This window comes from Neopelma chrysocephalum, unplaced genomic scaffold, assembly GCF_003984885.1.
Source record: "Neopelma chrysocephalum unplaced genomic scaffold, ASM398488v2 Primary Assembly neopelma1_96926, whole genome shotgun sequence".
Classification (NCBI taxonomy): Eukaryota; Metazoa; Chordata; class Aves; order Passeriformes; family Pipridae; genus Neopelma; species Neopelma chrysocephalum.
In genome coordinates, this window is record NW_020925569.1 from 1,971,765 (window position 1) to 1,988,664 (window position 16,900).

At 44.2% G+C, this 16,900-nt stretch overlaps 1 protein-coding gene across 1 annotated transcript in view; it reads right to left on the bottom strand.

Annotated features, from left to right (window-relative positions):
* Positions 1–3,054: 3,054 nt before the first annotated feature.
* ADAMTSL1 (ADAMTS like 1) overlaps positions 3,055–16,900 on the bottom strand; it is a 404,153-nt gene continuing 390,307 nt past the window's right edge. Inside the window, 4 exon segments of the mRNA XM_027670722.1 lie at positions 3,055–8,736; positions 10,679–10,899; positions 11,735–11,844; positions 14,775–14,982. Of these exon segments, the coding sequence (XP_027526523.1) occupies positions 8,630–8,736; positions 10,679–10,899; positions 11,735–11,844; positions 14,775–14,982 (646 nt within the window). The 3' untranslated portion in view covers positions 3,055–8,629.

Genomic DNA, 16,900 nt, shown 5'->3' on the forward strand with positions numbered 1-16,900 from the left:
TCCTCCATGCTTTATGACTGCACCTACTGCTCTAGAGTTTGGCAGCATTCTCCACCTGTCACCTTTCTTGGGTGTGTAGTATATAGGGGCATTGTCTGGGCTGTTTGTTGCCACTTTGGGGCTCGCTTCGAGCTGCTTCCTCTCTGGCACATGAAAGCCGGTGGCACAGAAGGCGGCAAACAGCACGGCAACAAGCATTGCGATGCTGGCAGCAAGGCATCTGTTTCGCCCTCGGCACCCTGGGTATAAGTCAGCCCATTCCTTGCCATTAGAGTATATTGGGGAATTGCTGCAAAGGGGTCTCCAGATATAATCTCCTTGAAAGTGGTCAGTGCTACTGCACCTGACACCACTTGCTCTAAGTCTGGCCTCTTCTCGTATTTGTAGCTGGGCTCCTAGGGCCGCAGCTAGAGAGGCAGACCGGTGCTTCTCAGAGCCAATTACTCGGTAAGGTTGAACCAGCTCAGCAGTGCCGTGGTCAACCCCTCCAGGAAAGGTTTGCAAAGCTTTTTCACAGCTTGTGTTCACCTTATCAGAAGCCAACTGCTTATACAGCATCTCTCTGGCTTCATTATATTCAATTTGCTTGTGTAAAGCAGTCCACAGCCAATTTAAATGTTGTGGGTTTGGCTCAGCACAACTTTGTAACACTTTTGTGCTGGGCCGATTGCTGTTTTGGTCTGTGGTGAGAAGCCTTCTCATGGCTCTCAGCGCCTGTTTGATTGTTACTTTGTATTTCTCTCGGGGGTGATTTAATTGGGCACCTGCTGTGCTGTGTCTTCCTTCTCCAGTTAATGGATTTATTGTTATGTCGGCTGGGGTGTTTGCTATGTGTTTGGCATAATTCTCCCGAAAGTCAGATAAGCAGTGCACATGTTCTGTGTCATGTGAGGTGGAAAACTGGATGGAATTCAATGCCTCCGAATACCGGCAGGCATTATTTAAGGATGTGCCACCATCTCTTACCAAATGCCTCAGCCTCTGAGCAGCTGCATGCAGGAGCTCAGGCTGAGGGATGTGGCTTTGGCTAAATTCATTTGAGTATGCCCGGTTAACCTCCAGGCTGCCCAGTCGAATTGCCTTATCCCTGTTTTGTTTCCACCTGTTATCTGACTTTCCCCTGTTTGCCTTTTCGCTCCTTCCTGACGGAACTACTGCTAGTCCCTCCTCCTTTTCCCCCCATTCCCCCTTCCCCGTGGCTGCGGCAGCCTCGGTTCCCGGTGGGGGGGTGTGGGCGGGTGTCGGAGGCGGCGAGGGGGCGGAGTTGCCTCCCCCCTCGCGCCTATGGGTGGAGTGGGGCGGGGTTTGGGACGGAAGAGAAGAGTCGGGGTCTCACCCACGTGGGGGGCAAGATGGCGGCGGCCAGGGGGACACACGTGGCTGATCATCTGCAGGGATTGGGGGTAAGCACACTGGATTATTACCCCCATCTCTGTGCCGGGGTTCCCTGCAAAGGTCCCATGGGCTGGGATTTTGCATCTGGGGTCCCGGTCCCTCCCAGTTGCTCGTGTTACCTCGGCTCTCGGGTCCCGATAGTGAGTTCGGATTGCAAACTGCTGTCCCTCCCCCCTGCTGCATGCCTATGGGCTGTGCTGTTGCTAGCAGTGTAGCGAGGAGAGCGGTGTGTGGGTTACTTGTTTCGTTTTGCTGGTGGCTGTGGCTTAGAATGAGTCCCAATTTCTTGTGTGTATCTTTGCGAGTCAGCAATTGTGTTTTAAAAGTGTTTCAATGTGTTGCGAAGTTACCAAGGTGACAGAGTTTTGTTACCTTGGTCCGGAGGCTTTGTTCGGCTGCTGTTAGTTTCGATTTTGGCTCGGCTGCTTCTCCGCTGCTTTTTTCCTCTCAGCGTCCCCGCGGGGGTCTGCTGGGGTCCCGGGGCTCCGGCGTGGCTGCTAGGCGTCTCCGTGGGGGTTTGGCATGCGGCGAGGCGTCCCTCGGTACGGCACGGGGTGCAGGGGTGGCCCTGATGGCGGCACGGGGCTGCTATCGGCTCGGGGCTTGGCGTGGCGCAGCTCGACGGGGCGGTGGGGGGGGTGCTCTCGGCACGGCGCGGCGGCGTGGCTTTCGGGGGTTTTTCCCCTACTCGGAGGCTTCACGCAGTGGCTACAGGCATGCGTGGGTCAGCAGAAGGTGGGTGCGGGGCTCGCTAGGCGAGGTGGGTCTGGGGGCTGCGGGCGTTCGGTGTGGCTTCCTCTGTCCCGCGCGGCCGGTGGAAGGGGCAGCGAACACGCACAGGGGCGGCGGGCGGCGTGGGCGGTGGTGAGGCAGCACTGGCTTGGTTCGTCGGGTAGACCCGGCGCGACCGTTATAGATCCCTGCGGTGGCGGGCAGGGCGGCCAGCGCGTGTGCGTGTGGTCTTGGGGTCCCCGGAGCTCCGGGGTGGCAGCACGGGGCAGCTCAGCTGCTTCTGCCTGGGTCTCCACTGCTTTAGCCTCAGAGTTCCCAGAAGCAGCTCGCGAGATAAAGCACAGCAGCTCCGAGCCCCCTTTGGTGGGGGCTGGGGGCTGCAGGGCTAATAACTCACTCAGCTTCGCGGTTTCGCTGTCCGCTCCCGTCTGCTGGTCCCCGACTCCGGTCTCCGCTGCCCGCCGGTCGGTTTCTTTTTCTTCTTTCTTCCTGTTTTCTGTGCACTTCCCTATACTTTTCTGAGCTCAGTAACTTCGTTCCTTGGTCTACCCCAAGGCAACGTTTACAGACGTCTAGGTTTTTTTCGGTAAAAGACTCACACTTTATAAAACTAAAGTGATAACTGGAATCTACCGATATATACCTGGTACAGGCTTAAAATATCTGATCTAATGTAGATTTGGGCCCAGGTTGGGTCACCATTTGTAGCGTGCCGCATGGCGCGCTGCCTTTATATAATAAAGAAGACATTACGCTCCATGTGAGATGGTGAACAAAGAGCTTTATTTGAACAATGCACCCCCTTTTATATCCCATAACCATGTGATTCCTTTATCCAATGGGGGTTGTGAACCTCGATGCATGCTCTCTGGGCCTCTCTGCCCTGGTACATCCCCTATGTACCTCAAACACGCCCCTACAAGTGATCACTGAAGGAACGACGACTTTGAGCATAGTATTTTCTTCTCAGAGGGACAGATGGAGAATAAAATGTATTGTTGTATTCATGTCTTCACATGTGAAGTTGAGAATAGGAACAAGTGAAAAAGCAGGTGAGAACAGAAATAAGTATTTCAATCAAAAGAGGAGGTGTTGACATGTGGCTTTACTGCTTATAAATCTGGATAAATAGCATGTTGGATTGCATATTATTGAAATGCCTTAGTGAAAACTTTACATAAAAATTTATTAAAATTACTATGTATATGACCAGATTTTAGATTTGATTTTGATTGACTGGAGGGGAGATGTTGGGTGGAGACAATGAAAAGCAATGTAGGTGAAACTATGACTAACCAATATGCTTTCGGTGTGAGAAATGTATGAGATCAGTAGAGAAAGGAGGTCTGATTTTCCTCTCCCCCTTAGTTTTGTGCAAACTCAAGTATTTGACAAGTTCTTAGGTTTAGTTTCCACAAAAGTGGAGAGTTAATACATGACACTATTGATAAATACATATATACCTTTACAAAACAGAATGAAGGGAATGGTTAAACTGATGATTCCCAAAATGTGGTCTGCAGCTAATATGCAGAGCCATAGTCAGCATGAGCAGTTTTGAGCTTCTCAACTGTATACACTGGTACGCTGTGAGAAAATCTGACATTCAAAACAGTTTGAAAGCGTTTGTTAAAAATTACGTAACTGAATGAATGAAGCCAATTTACTCAACTACTAGCTAAAATGATCAGTGACTTACTGAAAGTTGGCATTAAAAACTTTTGGTTTTTTACAGTCTTGAAAAACTGGAAAAGAGTAAGCTTTTGGTTCACCTTCTTCTACAAACAGAGGTGTCAGCTTATGCTGACACAGAATAACCAAATTTATTAATGAATTGGTGTTTGAGCACCAAACAGATATCAAGGTGATCTCTAGGCTTTTACTTGATAAGGTAGTTTTAAGAGTAACTTAAAAGTCAAAAAGCTTCAACTGCAGTCCATATGACTGCAGCCAGATAGCAGGAAGAAAATTTCCAGCTAAAGGTTACTTTTGAAATCTCTGCCTATGGCTTCTCTCATTTTAAGATGATGCATGAAGATGCAGATGCCTGGAGTAGTTTAGTTATCCTTGCCTTGCCACATAACAGAGGCCAGGAGTAGGTCTTCTGTGGGAAACCTTTCAGCACTGTACTTTTCTGTTTTTTCCAGAACTGTTTTTTGTGAGGAAAATTAGTAGGAGGAACAAAATTGGAAGCTCGCTTTGAAGGTTTTGAAGGCTTTTTGACCTGACTAGTAACTAAAGCCATATGCATAAAAGAGCATCATTATTCTGTTGGGAACCTAAGCCAGCCTGCTGTTTATTTTACATCAGCACCAGCTTCTATACTTGTTTTACTCAAAATGAATGATGAAATTCCCACTGCCTTCAGTACTGTTGCTTCGAAGTCTTAGGTCTGGTCTTTGACTTGGTTGTCTGTTTGAGTTAGTGTATGTGTGAGGTGTTATTTACCTGCAGTTTAGGTATCTAAAAAAAATATATGCAGGAATATCACACAAGGAAAACTGTCAGTAAATCAGAGCAAAATCACTTTTCCCTTTTAGAAGAGATATATTATTTGTTTGAGAAGGGTAAGAGCAAGAACCAGCTTAGTTTTCAAAACTCAATTTTGTCTTTGTTAAGAAAAAATGCTTTTGTTTTATCAATTTTTTTTCTTCTTTCCCCTCGTAATTCTGACCATTACTAGGATTTCTTCAATGTATACATCTTATGCTTTAGGTGCATCAGGTAGCTGGCAGCTCCATTACTGAAGGCAGCAGAAATCTGTAAGGAAAAATTGAATTAACAGGTGTTTCTTCAAGCTGTAAGTTGCTGAGGAGAGTTATAAGATGTCTTGAAGCATTGCTGTATAGAAAAAAAGGAGTATACTTTTATTGATATCCATGATCCTTGAACCAGCAGCAATGGCTTTATACTTCTGCAAAAGCAATAGAGGCAGGACATTAACAAAAAAGAATAAAGCAAGGCAAATGAAGAATTAAAACATATCTTCAAGACAGGGTGCAGAATCTTAATGGCTGGAGACCTTTAAAAATGAGTTAAGACATGCTCTTTTCCCAAGGCAGGCACCTTATGTGTACTTTGTGTAATAGATGTGTGCTGCTATCATAATATGGAATAAGGACAGAGAACTCCAACAACTTTGCTAATTTGGCTTTTGTTTTTAAGGTAAAAAACCAACACATCAGACAGTAGTGGTTAAATAAGTAACCTGCATTACTTGTACAAAAAGTTATATAAATACAAGTTTGCTGTTCTGTTTTCCCTTTAGAGATTCCTAAAATATCCAGCAATCCTTATCTTACTGAGATGCTGCCAAGTCACAATTCAGAAGACAGACGTGAAATTAAATCAACACAGTGGCCACTCCAGATCAGATCCTTCATGTTTATCCTGTGCACGGTTATACAGATAACACATGGAACATGTGATCACCTTAGCATGTTTTGCTTTTAAACAAAAGAAAATGTTTTCCCAAATACTTTGCTTTGTGTTAACTAATGTACCAGAAATTTCCATCACATTGTCATCATCATCATCATTATTATTATGTTATTAAGGAATTGTCCTTCATTCCATGCATAACTACCATTTCACAAGTTAAAAACATCATCCCTTCCTCACGCCATAGTTTATAAAGCACTCTGTGCACAGTGAAGCAGATTCCCAACTAAATGCAAGTGCTATTAAAACTAAGAGAAATACACTATTACTGTTGATTTTAGAGGAACAAAATTCTGGGGAGATTTTAAAAAAATGGCAAAATAGTTTTATCTGTACAATTATTACTATTGCACTTTTTATACAAGAAATCCTAATAAATATTAGAAAAGATACACATTCACATACATAGAAAAGGATTATTTTTTTAAATAAAAAGTTACACTGATGCTTAGTAACACTCTTGAAAACCCATTTGTACTAAGAGCATTCACTGCCAGTTGTGTTTTGAAATAAGCCAATTTGAGACAGCTTAATATCATGAACCTGGCACTGACCTCGAAAATGGACTCCCAGTTTTGCTGAAAAATCCACGTCATGGAAGTTGCAGCATGGTAGAACTTGAACAGCATTTCATTAGCATACCACAACACACTAGCACCACCAGGGGTTACAGGAGAGGCACCACCATTCTCTTTAATTTAGAGGTCTTCAACCAAAACTCAGTATCCAAGTAGTTCTTTAAAGCTCCACAATTCTCAACACCCTACTTTGCAGATTTTCTCTAATTTTAGGGCCCCATTCTAAGAAGAGCAGAGAATGGACAGGAACTTAAAGCATGGAGCACTACTCACAGCCTGCATGCAAAATCATGCTGTGGGTGTGATGTTTGAGTCCCACTTTTTAGATTGTATCTTCAGGGTGTTATACATGGACTTAAATATCTGTGGCTTTATAACACCTGTTTTGTTGTGAGAGGCAGCTGGAGAGGAGCAAGTTTGTTAAAAATTATTTGCATTACCCCTCTGGGGCTGATGCTAAATCCATTCTGTTTCTACCGACTGGGAACAGCCATGAGAAACCAGAATCAAGCTCTTTTCTACTATGTCCAAAAGGCTTGGCTGTTAGGAGAGGGAAATTTTGTGTTAGCAGGTTAGGAAAACCCACTTTTTCAAATTCCTTTCCAAAACCCCAGGTCTGAAAACACCTGAACTCTGGGAACTGGTACTCCTCTCTTTTCTAAATAAGTCTTAGTAGGATGCAGTATGCAAGGTACCTCCCATTATCACAGACGGTTTCTACCTTTCCTGCCTGTGCTGATTAGGGAACAGTATTTTTAGGTTTGTATTACAGTCTGTCAAGCAGATCATACTTTCTCTCCTTTGCCTGGATAATAATTAACATCATCACCTCACCTCTGTGCTGAGGGCAACACTTCAATCCCCAATTCTCCCTCAAAAGCTCAAACTGGGAACATTTTCAGGTGTCTTTTAGATCCACTTATATTATAGACCATTGTTCAACTTCCCCAGACACCAGATCCTGAAAGATCACAAGGATGTCCCACTGAAATAATTTCCAGGCCTGATGTGAGAAGGAGAGAGTGGTTTAGAAACTAAAAAGAAGGGTTACAATCTTGGATGTAACAAATAAGTTTATAAAACAGAATCATATGCTTGTGTTCTCAAAGTAGTCCAAGACAGATGAAGTATCCGTATAATGCAGTTTAGTTCAGCCTTTTTTTTTTCTCCAGCACACTATTTGACCAGTCAAACTGAGGGGATTGAGTGCATCCTCAGTCAGTTTGCAGACGACACCAAGTCAGGTGGGAGTGTTGGTCTGCTGGAGGGAAGGAAGAATCTGCAGAGGGGTCTTGACAGACTGGATTGGTGGGCTGAAGACAACTGCACGAGGTTCCATAAAGCAAAGTGCTGGGTCCTGCCCTTGAGCCACAACAACCCCACGTAACAATGCTACAGGCTTGGGGAAAAGTGGCTTAAGAGATGTTCAGCAGAAAGGGACTTTGAGAGGGCTGGTCAGCAGCATGAACATGAATCAGCAATGCCCAAGTGGCCAAGAAGGCCAATGACATCTTGTCCTGTATCAAGAATAGTGTGGCCAGCAGGACCAGGGAAATGATTGTACTGCTGTACTTGCTGCTGGTAAGGCTGCACCTTGAATCCTGTGTTCAGTTTTGAGCCCCTCAGAAAAGGCACTGAAGTGCTGGAGCGTATCCAGAAAAGGGCTACAAAACCAGTGAAAGGTCTAGAAAACACATCCTATAAGGAGTGGTTGAGGGAGCTGGGGTTGTTCAGCTGGGAGAAGAGGAGGCTCAAGGAGTACGTCATTACTCTCTATAACTACGGGAAAGAAGGTTGTGGTGTGGTGGGGATTGGTGTCTTCTGTCATGTTTCAAATGAAAATATGAGAGGAAATGCCCTCAAGTTGTGCCAGGGGAGGTTCAGATTAGATATTAGAAAGAAAAAAAACTCACTGAAAGAGTGGCTAGGCATTTGATTAAGTTGCCCAGGGAGGTTGTGGAGTCACCATCTCTGTAAGTGTTCAAGCGGAGTCTGGACGTGGCACTCGGGTATATGGTTTAGGGATGATTATGGTGGTGCTGGGTTGATGGTTAGACCAGGTGATCCTGAAGGTTTCTACCAACCTTTGTGATTCTGTGATTCTGTAATGTGATGCTAGGTTTTTACTCTGGTCCTCTTCCTCATCTGTCTCTTGGTGTATCCCCCAGGCATGTATATGGATTATGGGGAAGCTCCACTCCTCTCACACCCATTTCTGGTGGCATTGGTCTCTCTGACCCTTTATGGTCTACCTTCATGACCATGTTTCGCTGCATTCTGTCTCTCAGATTTATAGAAGGAAAAACTTTTCAAGACCCTTTACAACAATGATTTGGGTAAAAGGTGTTCTTTTTTTTTTTTTAAAGGGAAATGAATAAAATGAAAAGGATATTTCCATTCCATTTGTATTTTCTGCAAAAGCCCTTGCCTCAGTGAAGCAAAGCTGTGATCCCCTTGTTCCTCCATTTTCATTTTGTCTGTCTTCAAGATTTTCCACAAGTCCCACAGCAACGTGACTTAAACTGGGTGAGCTGGCAGAGTTTGAGCTGCTTCACTTTCTCACAGTACCTTGTAGTGTCTCTGCACTCCACTGCCAAAGGGGAAACAAAAAGAAGAAATGGTGATGAAATAAGGAAAGAAGGATTTCTTACCTGAGGACATTTCCCTGGGTGGCCAAGAGGAGGACCTTTGTGTTGGGAGGTTTCACTATGAACATGAGCTTGACTTGCTGCAAAGACTGACTGTGAACTGCAAGTAGCCAAAGGCTTGAAGGAGAACGTGTTGGGCAACTTTTGCTTTTGGAGCTTGGGCAGAGGGCTGCTGAGGCTGCTCCAACCCTGTGTTTGTCATCTACCAGCATTTTAGAGAGGTTCGAGGAGTTTCCTAACAGCTGATGAACCAAAGATGAAGTAGTAAATAAAACTGGAAACTTACTTTAACAGAGTAGCTCAGAGACACTTTGGCCTACCTCTTACATTTGAAGAGCCAGTGTGTGGGAGTATCACCTCAGCTTACCTGGTGTTGTGTTGTGTTTTTCACACGTGTTGCAGAACACAGCCCAGTATGCAGATGTTAAGACACTTTTTGAACTCCCCTGGGCTTAGGTCCTGGTAACACTCGGACAGTTTTTGAGGCCCACAGCCTCCTGCTTTTTAGCTCCAGGTTGGAAAACTGTCCAATATCCCTGCAAGATGTTGGGTGGGTTGTTGCCTGAGGGAGTCCCACTTCCCATGCCATGGATGGAAAAGGGAAACATCACAGGGCAGTTGTACAGCTCTCTCCAGTGATGTCTGTGCCAAATAACTCCACTGTTATTTACATGTGGGACATTTCTATGTAGCAGAAAGAGGCTGGAGTGACAGCAAAGGTCTTGCTTGGTACCTGTAAGCTCCCTCATCCCTTCAACTTTCATTAGGACCCCCCAAACTCATCATGAGTTTGGACCTATGTAGTCCACTTTGCCTCTACTTAGAGGGAGTGTCAGAGCTGGTGTGGACATAGGCAAGCACAGTGATTCTGCTGCTGCACCTGCAATGATTGCACAGCAACTGGCTTGTAATTTAGAGGGTGACAACATCATTTCCAAACAGGCACCTCTGTTCTCTTTAGTTGGTTCGGGTTTTTTTAATATTAGTAACTTTTCCAGTCCTTTGGCAGGTCCAATTTGTTACCTGTCACCTGAAAGAAAGCAGCCTTGCCTGGATTTCCCATCATCAACCTACTTACCGGATTTGGACTATAGCCATAAGTTTGGTTGTGATTCATGTTTTTCTTTCTGTCTGTACCATTAACTGAAAGTTAATCATAGAATCATAGAATTTTTTGGGTTGCAAGGGAACCTTGAAGATCATCTAGTTCCAACTCCCCTGCCATTTGCAGGGACACCTTCCACTAGACCAGGTTGTTCAGAACCCCATCCAACGTGGCCTTGAACACTTCCAGGTATGGGGCATTCATAACTTCCTTGGGCAACTTGTACCAGTGCCTCACCACCTTCACAGTAAAGAGTTTCTTCCTAATATCTAATATCTAATCTAAACCTACTCTCTTTCAATTTGAACCCATTCCCTCTTGTCCTGTCACTACATGCTCTTGCAAACAGTCTTGCCCCATCTTTCCTGTAAGTTCCCTTCATGTACTGGAAGGCTGAAGTTAGGACACCTCGAAGCCTTCTCTCTTCCAGGCTGAACAACCCCAATTTTCTCAGCCTTTCCTCGTAGGAGAGGTGCTCCATCTGTCTGAACAACTTGGTGGCCCTCCTGTGGGCTTGCTCCAGAAGACTGTATGAATTATTTCTCACGCTATTAGCAAGGGGACACAATCCCAGCACTAATACCATTTCCAAAAAATCCCACAATGGGCAGCATTCCTCTCTGGGATGCTGAGTTTTGGACACTGGATTTTGCAGATGTTCAGGCTGGAGGTTCCCCAGGATGCCCAGCTGCAAGGTCCAGTGCTGCATTTCTGAGAGACAACTCTGCCTTCTTTCCTACCCCTGCACTGCTCTGCATCCCCTCCTCTCAGCAAAGTACCATTTTCACAGGGTGTGATGTTGCAGCGCTGCCAGTTTGATGGTCTTGGCCTCCAGGAGCAGTGATGCTCCATCACAGGTTTGTTGGTGCGGATGTGCACACAGTCGACACGCCGGGACTGGAAGCCGTAGTTTCCACACGGAGCCGTGCAGACGGTCCACAGGCTGACCCTCCAGTGCACACCACAGACGTCGGTCCAGCAGTTCTGGGTGTTCAACGGCCTGTGGGCAGGAGGGAGGGAAGGATGGGACAACAGCAAGCATTGCATATCCCAAAGGTAATTCACTCAGAGTGCTGCATGGATTAGGTCTTCACAGGGTGCAAGTGACGTTACAGTTTTTAACTGCTCTCAAGGACCAGACCCTCAGTGGATGCACACTGGTATACTAATACTGGGTTAAATGACCATTTGAACTATTTGAGGATTTGGCTGAAATGTCCTCTCTGTGAAGGGTCTGCTGAAAGGTGCAATGAGTGGTGACCTGTGTGGTCCAGCAGCACTTTGTAACTTTCTATGGCTTTACAGCCAGTTGAAACAAAACCATTCTCTGAAACCTCTCTTTTCCTTTCAACACAGTCTCACAGAAGATGCAAAGGCAAACTTGGTTCATATCTACTAGTCACACAGATAATAAAAATGCATGACTAGGAACCAATGAGCAAATCATATTAATTTTCAGTCATGATCAGTCTTGACTGGCATACCTAAGGCTCAGATAAAGTCAATGTCTTTACCATGGTGACAGTGGAGTTTTCCCCAGTTAGAGTCTGTGTTTAAATAAGTGAGAAGAAGACTGGTAGCTTAAGGAGAGATAGCACAGCCTTTCAGTCAGATTTGGCATGCACAGAAGACTTTCCAGACCCACTGGTGTGGATATCCTAGGAACAAATAAGTAAGCCTGGGCTTAAGCTTGATGAGATTTGTAACACATAACTGCACAGATTGCAGACTGACCTCTTTGTTACATAGGGGAAATCCATAAATTGTCAGTTAAGTTACTAGTCCATTCAATATCTCTGAAAAGATTGTGGATTCATACATAAGAGATGTCCTACCTTGGTAAGGCACTGCATTGATCAGATGACACAGAAGTCCCATCTTTGGTCTGGCAAAATATCTGTCTGTGCTGTACAGCCAGTCGTGGTCCAATGCAGGGCCCATTACACTGTGAACAGAGAAGAATCACTTCAGGGAGGTAAAAGGCAGGGCCACGTTCCCATTTTATAAGACTGCTAGTGAAATAAACCACACATTGCCATTCAGTGACTGTTGAGATTTCAAGCACTTTCTGCACCTCTGCAGGCTTTGAAGGCTGAGTGTGCAGTCATCTTCTGCTCTACGTCACTCTCTTCCAGCACCACTAAAACTGCATTTCTACATCTGCTCTGTAGTTTCATTACCTCTTCTCTTCAATAGTTCAGTCTTACATACATCTGCTAGGGCAAATTAAATGCTCTTGTGTCAGTAGCCAAGAGCCTATGATCCATACAGGAAATCTCAATATAGTACTTTTACTGTGCATTTTGCAGCTTGTACTATCACAACTTATGACCAAATAACTAAGAATGCATTGAACCAAGAACATATTCCACTCCATTTAATAATTTTAAAGCACCGAAGGACAATAAATAAATGCAGCAAGTATGACAGACACACAGCAAATATGCAAGCTTGTTCCAATACTGAGGCTATCCTAACTTATTCAAGCTTAACAATAGTATGTTTCTGTTCAACTTTTATCCTCTCCTTTAATTAAAACGTAATTAGCTATAGGTATGAAGCATGTATTTGTGCTCTTTTAAAATTATATCAGTTGTTAGGAAACTGTTTTTCTAAGTATCTGGAAATCATATTCAAGAACAAACTGAGGGTTGAAGAGTGGGATGTTAGTGTGAGGCAGGAATTTTCGCCAGGGGAGGGCTGCTGACTGATCCCTCTGCCACCTTCACCCCCTCATCAGTAGGAGCCCTGTTTCACATTACCATGCACTCCTCAAAAAATACTCCCTTCTTCCTGCTATTTCTTCCCTCCCTGACAACTGGGAAGAGTTTCCAGCTGGTCCCAGTCAATGCTCTTGTTGGAAATATCATTCATTGGAGTATATGGAGCACTTCTGCGATACCTGCAGGGACCAGCAGTCCTCATCACCATCAAGCCTGAGTCACTAGTTTAAAACCAGTATGGGATTACATAGTGGAGACCAAAATGCCAGTAATATTCAGTGAAGGAAAGGAATTAATTCTAGAGGTGAGGGTAGAGTAGGTAGTCTGTTTATTTTCTTTGTGAACTAGGAAAGTTGGTCACTACATGTGGGCAAGAGAGACCTGATATCTCACTAGACTACCAAGCAAGTCACTGAGCCAGTGATATGTTCCTAACTGTGTAACAGTCTTCTGACTTGGAGACTGAGCAGTATTGAATCATGTGGAACTTGTTTTTTTTTTTTTTAAGCTAGGTAGAAGAAATAATATATGATAATGCGCAGAGGTTAGGTCTAAGAAATTAATTCTGAATTACTTGATTGTCTCAGCTGAGTATGATGTCATGGGGAACAATGCAGCCCATAATGCTTTGCAAATATGGAAGAGGTAATTGTGTTTTTGCAAGAATAATCCAGTCCTTTCCTGGAATTCCACGGGAGTGAAAATTTGCTTCTTTCACATAAAATGTTAATTCCAAGCTTTACTTGTAAATGTAATACAATAACTCAATTACCTTTCAAGAGTTAAATGAAGTTGTTTTCAAGTAGTGAACAATAACATGTTCTAGTAGCTGAAGACACTCTTTACTACCAACACAGCAATAAAATTTGATGCAACACAATCTCCAAAGAGAGAATTTGAAGATCTGCAAAGCAGCATGAAGTATTCTGAAAATGTTTCCTGCCCTCCATTCTGCATTTCATCATGAATCAAATCAAAAAAGCTCACGCTTTTTGGTATTCTCAGGCAACATTAGCAACTTTGTAAAACTGTGTTATTGTAAAATCTTTCTGCCTCAAACCTATCACAATCATCAATCCTGACTCCTGACAGCCAAGGCTGAAACACACTCACTGGCTAGTAAGGGGACTTAAGACTTAGAGAAAGCTATTTCCCAGATATGTCACCTGTCACTATAACAAGGAACTGCAGACCTTTTCACTGGGGATGATACGGGCTTTGCAGTAAAAGTCCTGTTCACAAGCAGCATTTCTAGGGATCACGGGAAGCTACAGAAATCCAAGCAGGTAGTGCATCATATAGAGAGTTGTAAGAGCTGAGCAAATTAGTTGCCTCCTCAGAAGTCTGCAAATTATAACCTGAAGACACCAGGTTGCAACATCACTCCACTTGTTTTCTATCTCTTTGTTCTAGTCCATACTATGAAGCTGTCCTTGGACTGCTGCCTTGTTCCTTATTGTCCTAGTTAGAGCAGCCGGGAGCAGTTCATCACTGTGTGGGTGTAACCCAAACTGTGTATTCTACACCCTCTATGTCATTTCCCAGGAACTGTTAACAATAGACCATTTGCAGCAGCTGCCCAGAGCACACCTGACCCCTCAGGCTATAGTTATGGGTGATGTTAACTCCCCTCCAGGGAGTTAACCTCCCCACCCAGCCTGAGGGGTCATGTCTGCTAATGGGCCACCAAGGATTCCAAAAATATCTCATGACTCACAATCACCTGTTGTGGAACTCCCCGCCCTGGGAGAGGTACTGGGCATTCCCCCTTGAACCTGAGTGTATATAACCTTGGGGTCTTGGGACTTCTGGTACCACTCCAGAGGATCCAGAGGAGGACCAGAACCTCAACCGGACTGCAACCACCACCCTCGACCAGACTGCGACCAGTAATCTCACCAACAGGTTTTTCTCCCCTTTTACTTTGGACTCAGGGGGACCACGTGGGGCTCAGCACGGGGGCCCATGAACACCATTCTGTTCGTGCCCCAGGGTGCTGGGTTATACGTCTGGGCTTTGTGAGTTAAAACCAATTGTTTGTCCATATAATTGTATTATTGTATTATTTTTTATTAAATTGTAACTGACTTATAATCTCTTTTGAGTTGAGTTAATTTTTCCTGCCAGTTTACCTTTAAACTAGCACACTTACCTGGCTCCAGGAGGAGACTACCCACTCAAAACAGGGCTGCCTGTTACAGTTCTGTGTGTCCACAGGGCGCTTGGACACCTGGGCACAAGCCTCATTTGACATTGGGACAGAGCTGCCCTTTGCTGTCAGGCGCTGACAGGTCACTCGCCGCATTTGGATGCCTCCACCACAGCTCCGCGTGCAAAGAGACCATGATGTCACCATCCATCTGTAAGAGAAAGGCAAACAGGTCAGGGAGCAGGTATGTGCCACCATCTGCAGGATCACTGGCATCATCAGGTCTTTATATATTGGGCCAAAGACAGGCAACAATAGCTTGGTTCATTTAGGGGGCAATCCTCAAAGGTGCTGAGTGTCTCAGCCTCCTGTAGTAGTCACTGAAAACTTCTCAGAAGATGAGACCTGAGAAAAAAGCACAGTTTTCATTAATTTATCTTTCTCAAGGCTCTTTGTGCCTTCAATTCATTTTCTAGCTCTTAAGGCTGTTTCTAGAGGCTTGGCACAGGGGTCAGGCATGGCTGTTCTTACACCACTGTACCGCAGATGCCTCAGTAAAAGGCTACAGTCACAATGCCAGCAAGGACTAGCCCAGTAGCACCCTTTAATAGGGAAAACTACCTCTGTAAAGTTGCTGGAGCAGCTCAGAGGCAACTTTGAACTTGGTGCTGAGAGAGTAGCCAAAAGCCTGCTGGGTCCTGCTAGTGCTTGCCTGCTCTGTTGTACCCCTGACAGGTAGGATAATCCAGAAAAGCCTAAAAATTGCTCAGGGAAGGTCAGCCCAGGGGACAAAAGACACTGTTCTCCTTTCCTCTTGAGCTCAGATCATGCATTCGCCAGCTGAGGCTGAGGTTCTGAACCCCTGCATTTAAAAAAATCTAGTCTAACTAGCTAAAAGGCTGTAACAACAGAAAATAATAGTCCAATACATTTTGCTACTTTAAGGATCATTAAGTGAAACACTCGTACAGTCAGGTTTGTGAAAGACTTAGGAATAGGAAGAATGCAACTGATTGCTAGTTTCCTGAACAGTTTTATGGCCAAGTCAGAAGTTTGCTTCATTAAGTGTCTGGATCCTAGGCAGGATTTGTGTGGTTTTGGGAGTAAAATACTGCCTATCACATCCCTCACCAGAAGTGTTTATGATTACTTTACTAAATAGGTCATAGGCATTCTCTAGTCCCATGGAGAGGCATGTTTCTATTTCTCAGTCCTTTGCAGGTAATTAACTCCCATGGTCACAGAAACAAACAAAGTATAAACAAACATACTCTCAACAAAAACACTGGTTATTTTTTTAAGCAGTTTGGTGAGGTTGAACCTGCAATTTCTGCACTGGTCATAAAGTTCTGCTCTGCATGTCAATCAACTTTTATTTCCAAGCTTACATCTCAGCAGTTTCTCAGGAGCTGAGGGAGGATTTTGGGTTGTGTTACAATTTGGGGAAGGTATAAAAAGATAGATATAAACCCATGGAATAGATATAATCCCATGGAATTTACTGCCATCAAAAACTGCTGCTAATGAATAGGTTTCATATTTCATCAAATCTCTTTTGGTTTCTTTCCTATGACCCAGCTGGCAACTCAGAAAACATATGCCTGCAAAGAAGGGTAGGAATATATTTTAAAAGGTAATTAAACAGAAATGTGCAATATACCCAAGACACAGAAAGAGTGGTGAATCTGGACATTTCTTTTTGAGTTGCTTAGCACCTCTCCTTGCCTAAGCTTAGACTCTCTTTTTTTGATACAAGTCTCTAATCACTGTTGAATGAGGGAAGATGTGCATTTTTCTTGAGATTCTGACTTCTTTTAAGTGCTTGTATACTGAAACACACCATATCCACACTGAAAATAAGGAGAGGAAGGAGTGAAAACATAGAAAAATATGGAAAAAAAATGTTTACACATCTCAGCTAAGGAGATACCGAATTGCAGAAGCATGACATTTTTAATAGGCAGGGGCCATAACACTATACTGACTCTTTGGATAGGCACTCAGGATGAATTATTCTTTGCACCAAAGGCTGTCAAACAAGGAAAGGTTTAGTGTGGGGTAAAATCATTGAATCTTTTAGGTTGGAAATAATCTTAATATCATCAAGTGCAACCATTAATCCAGCACTG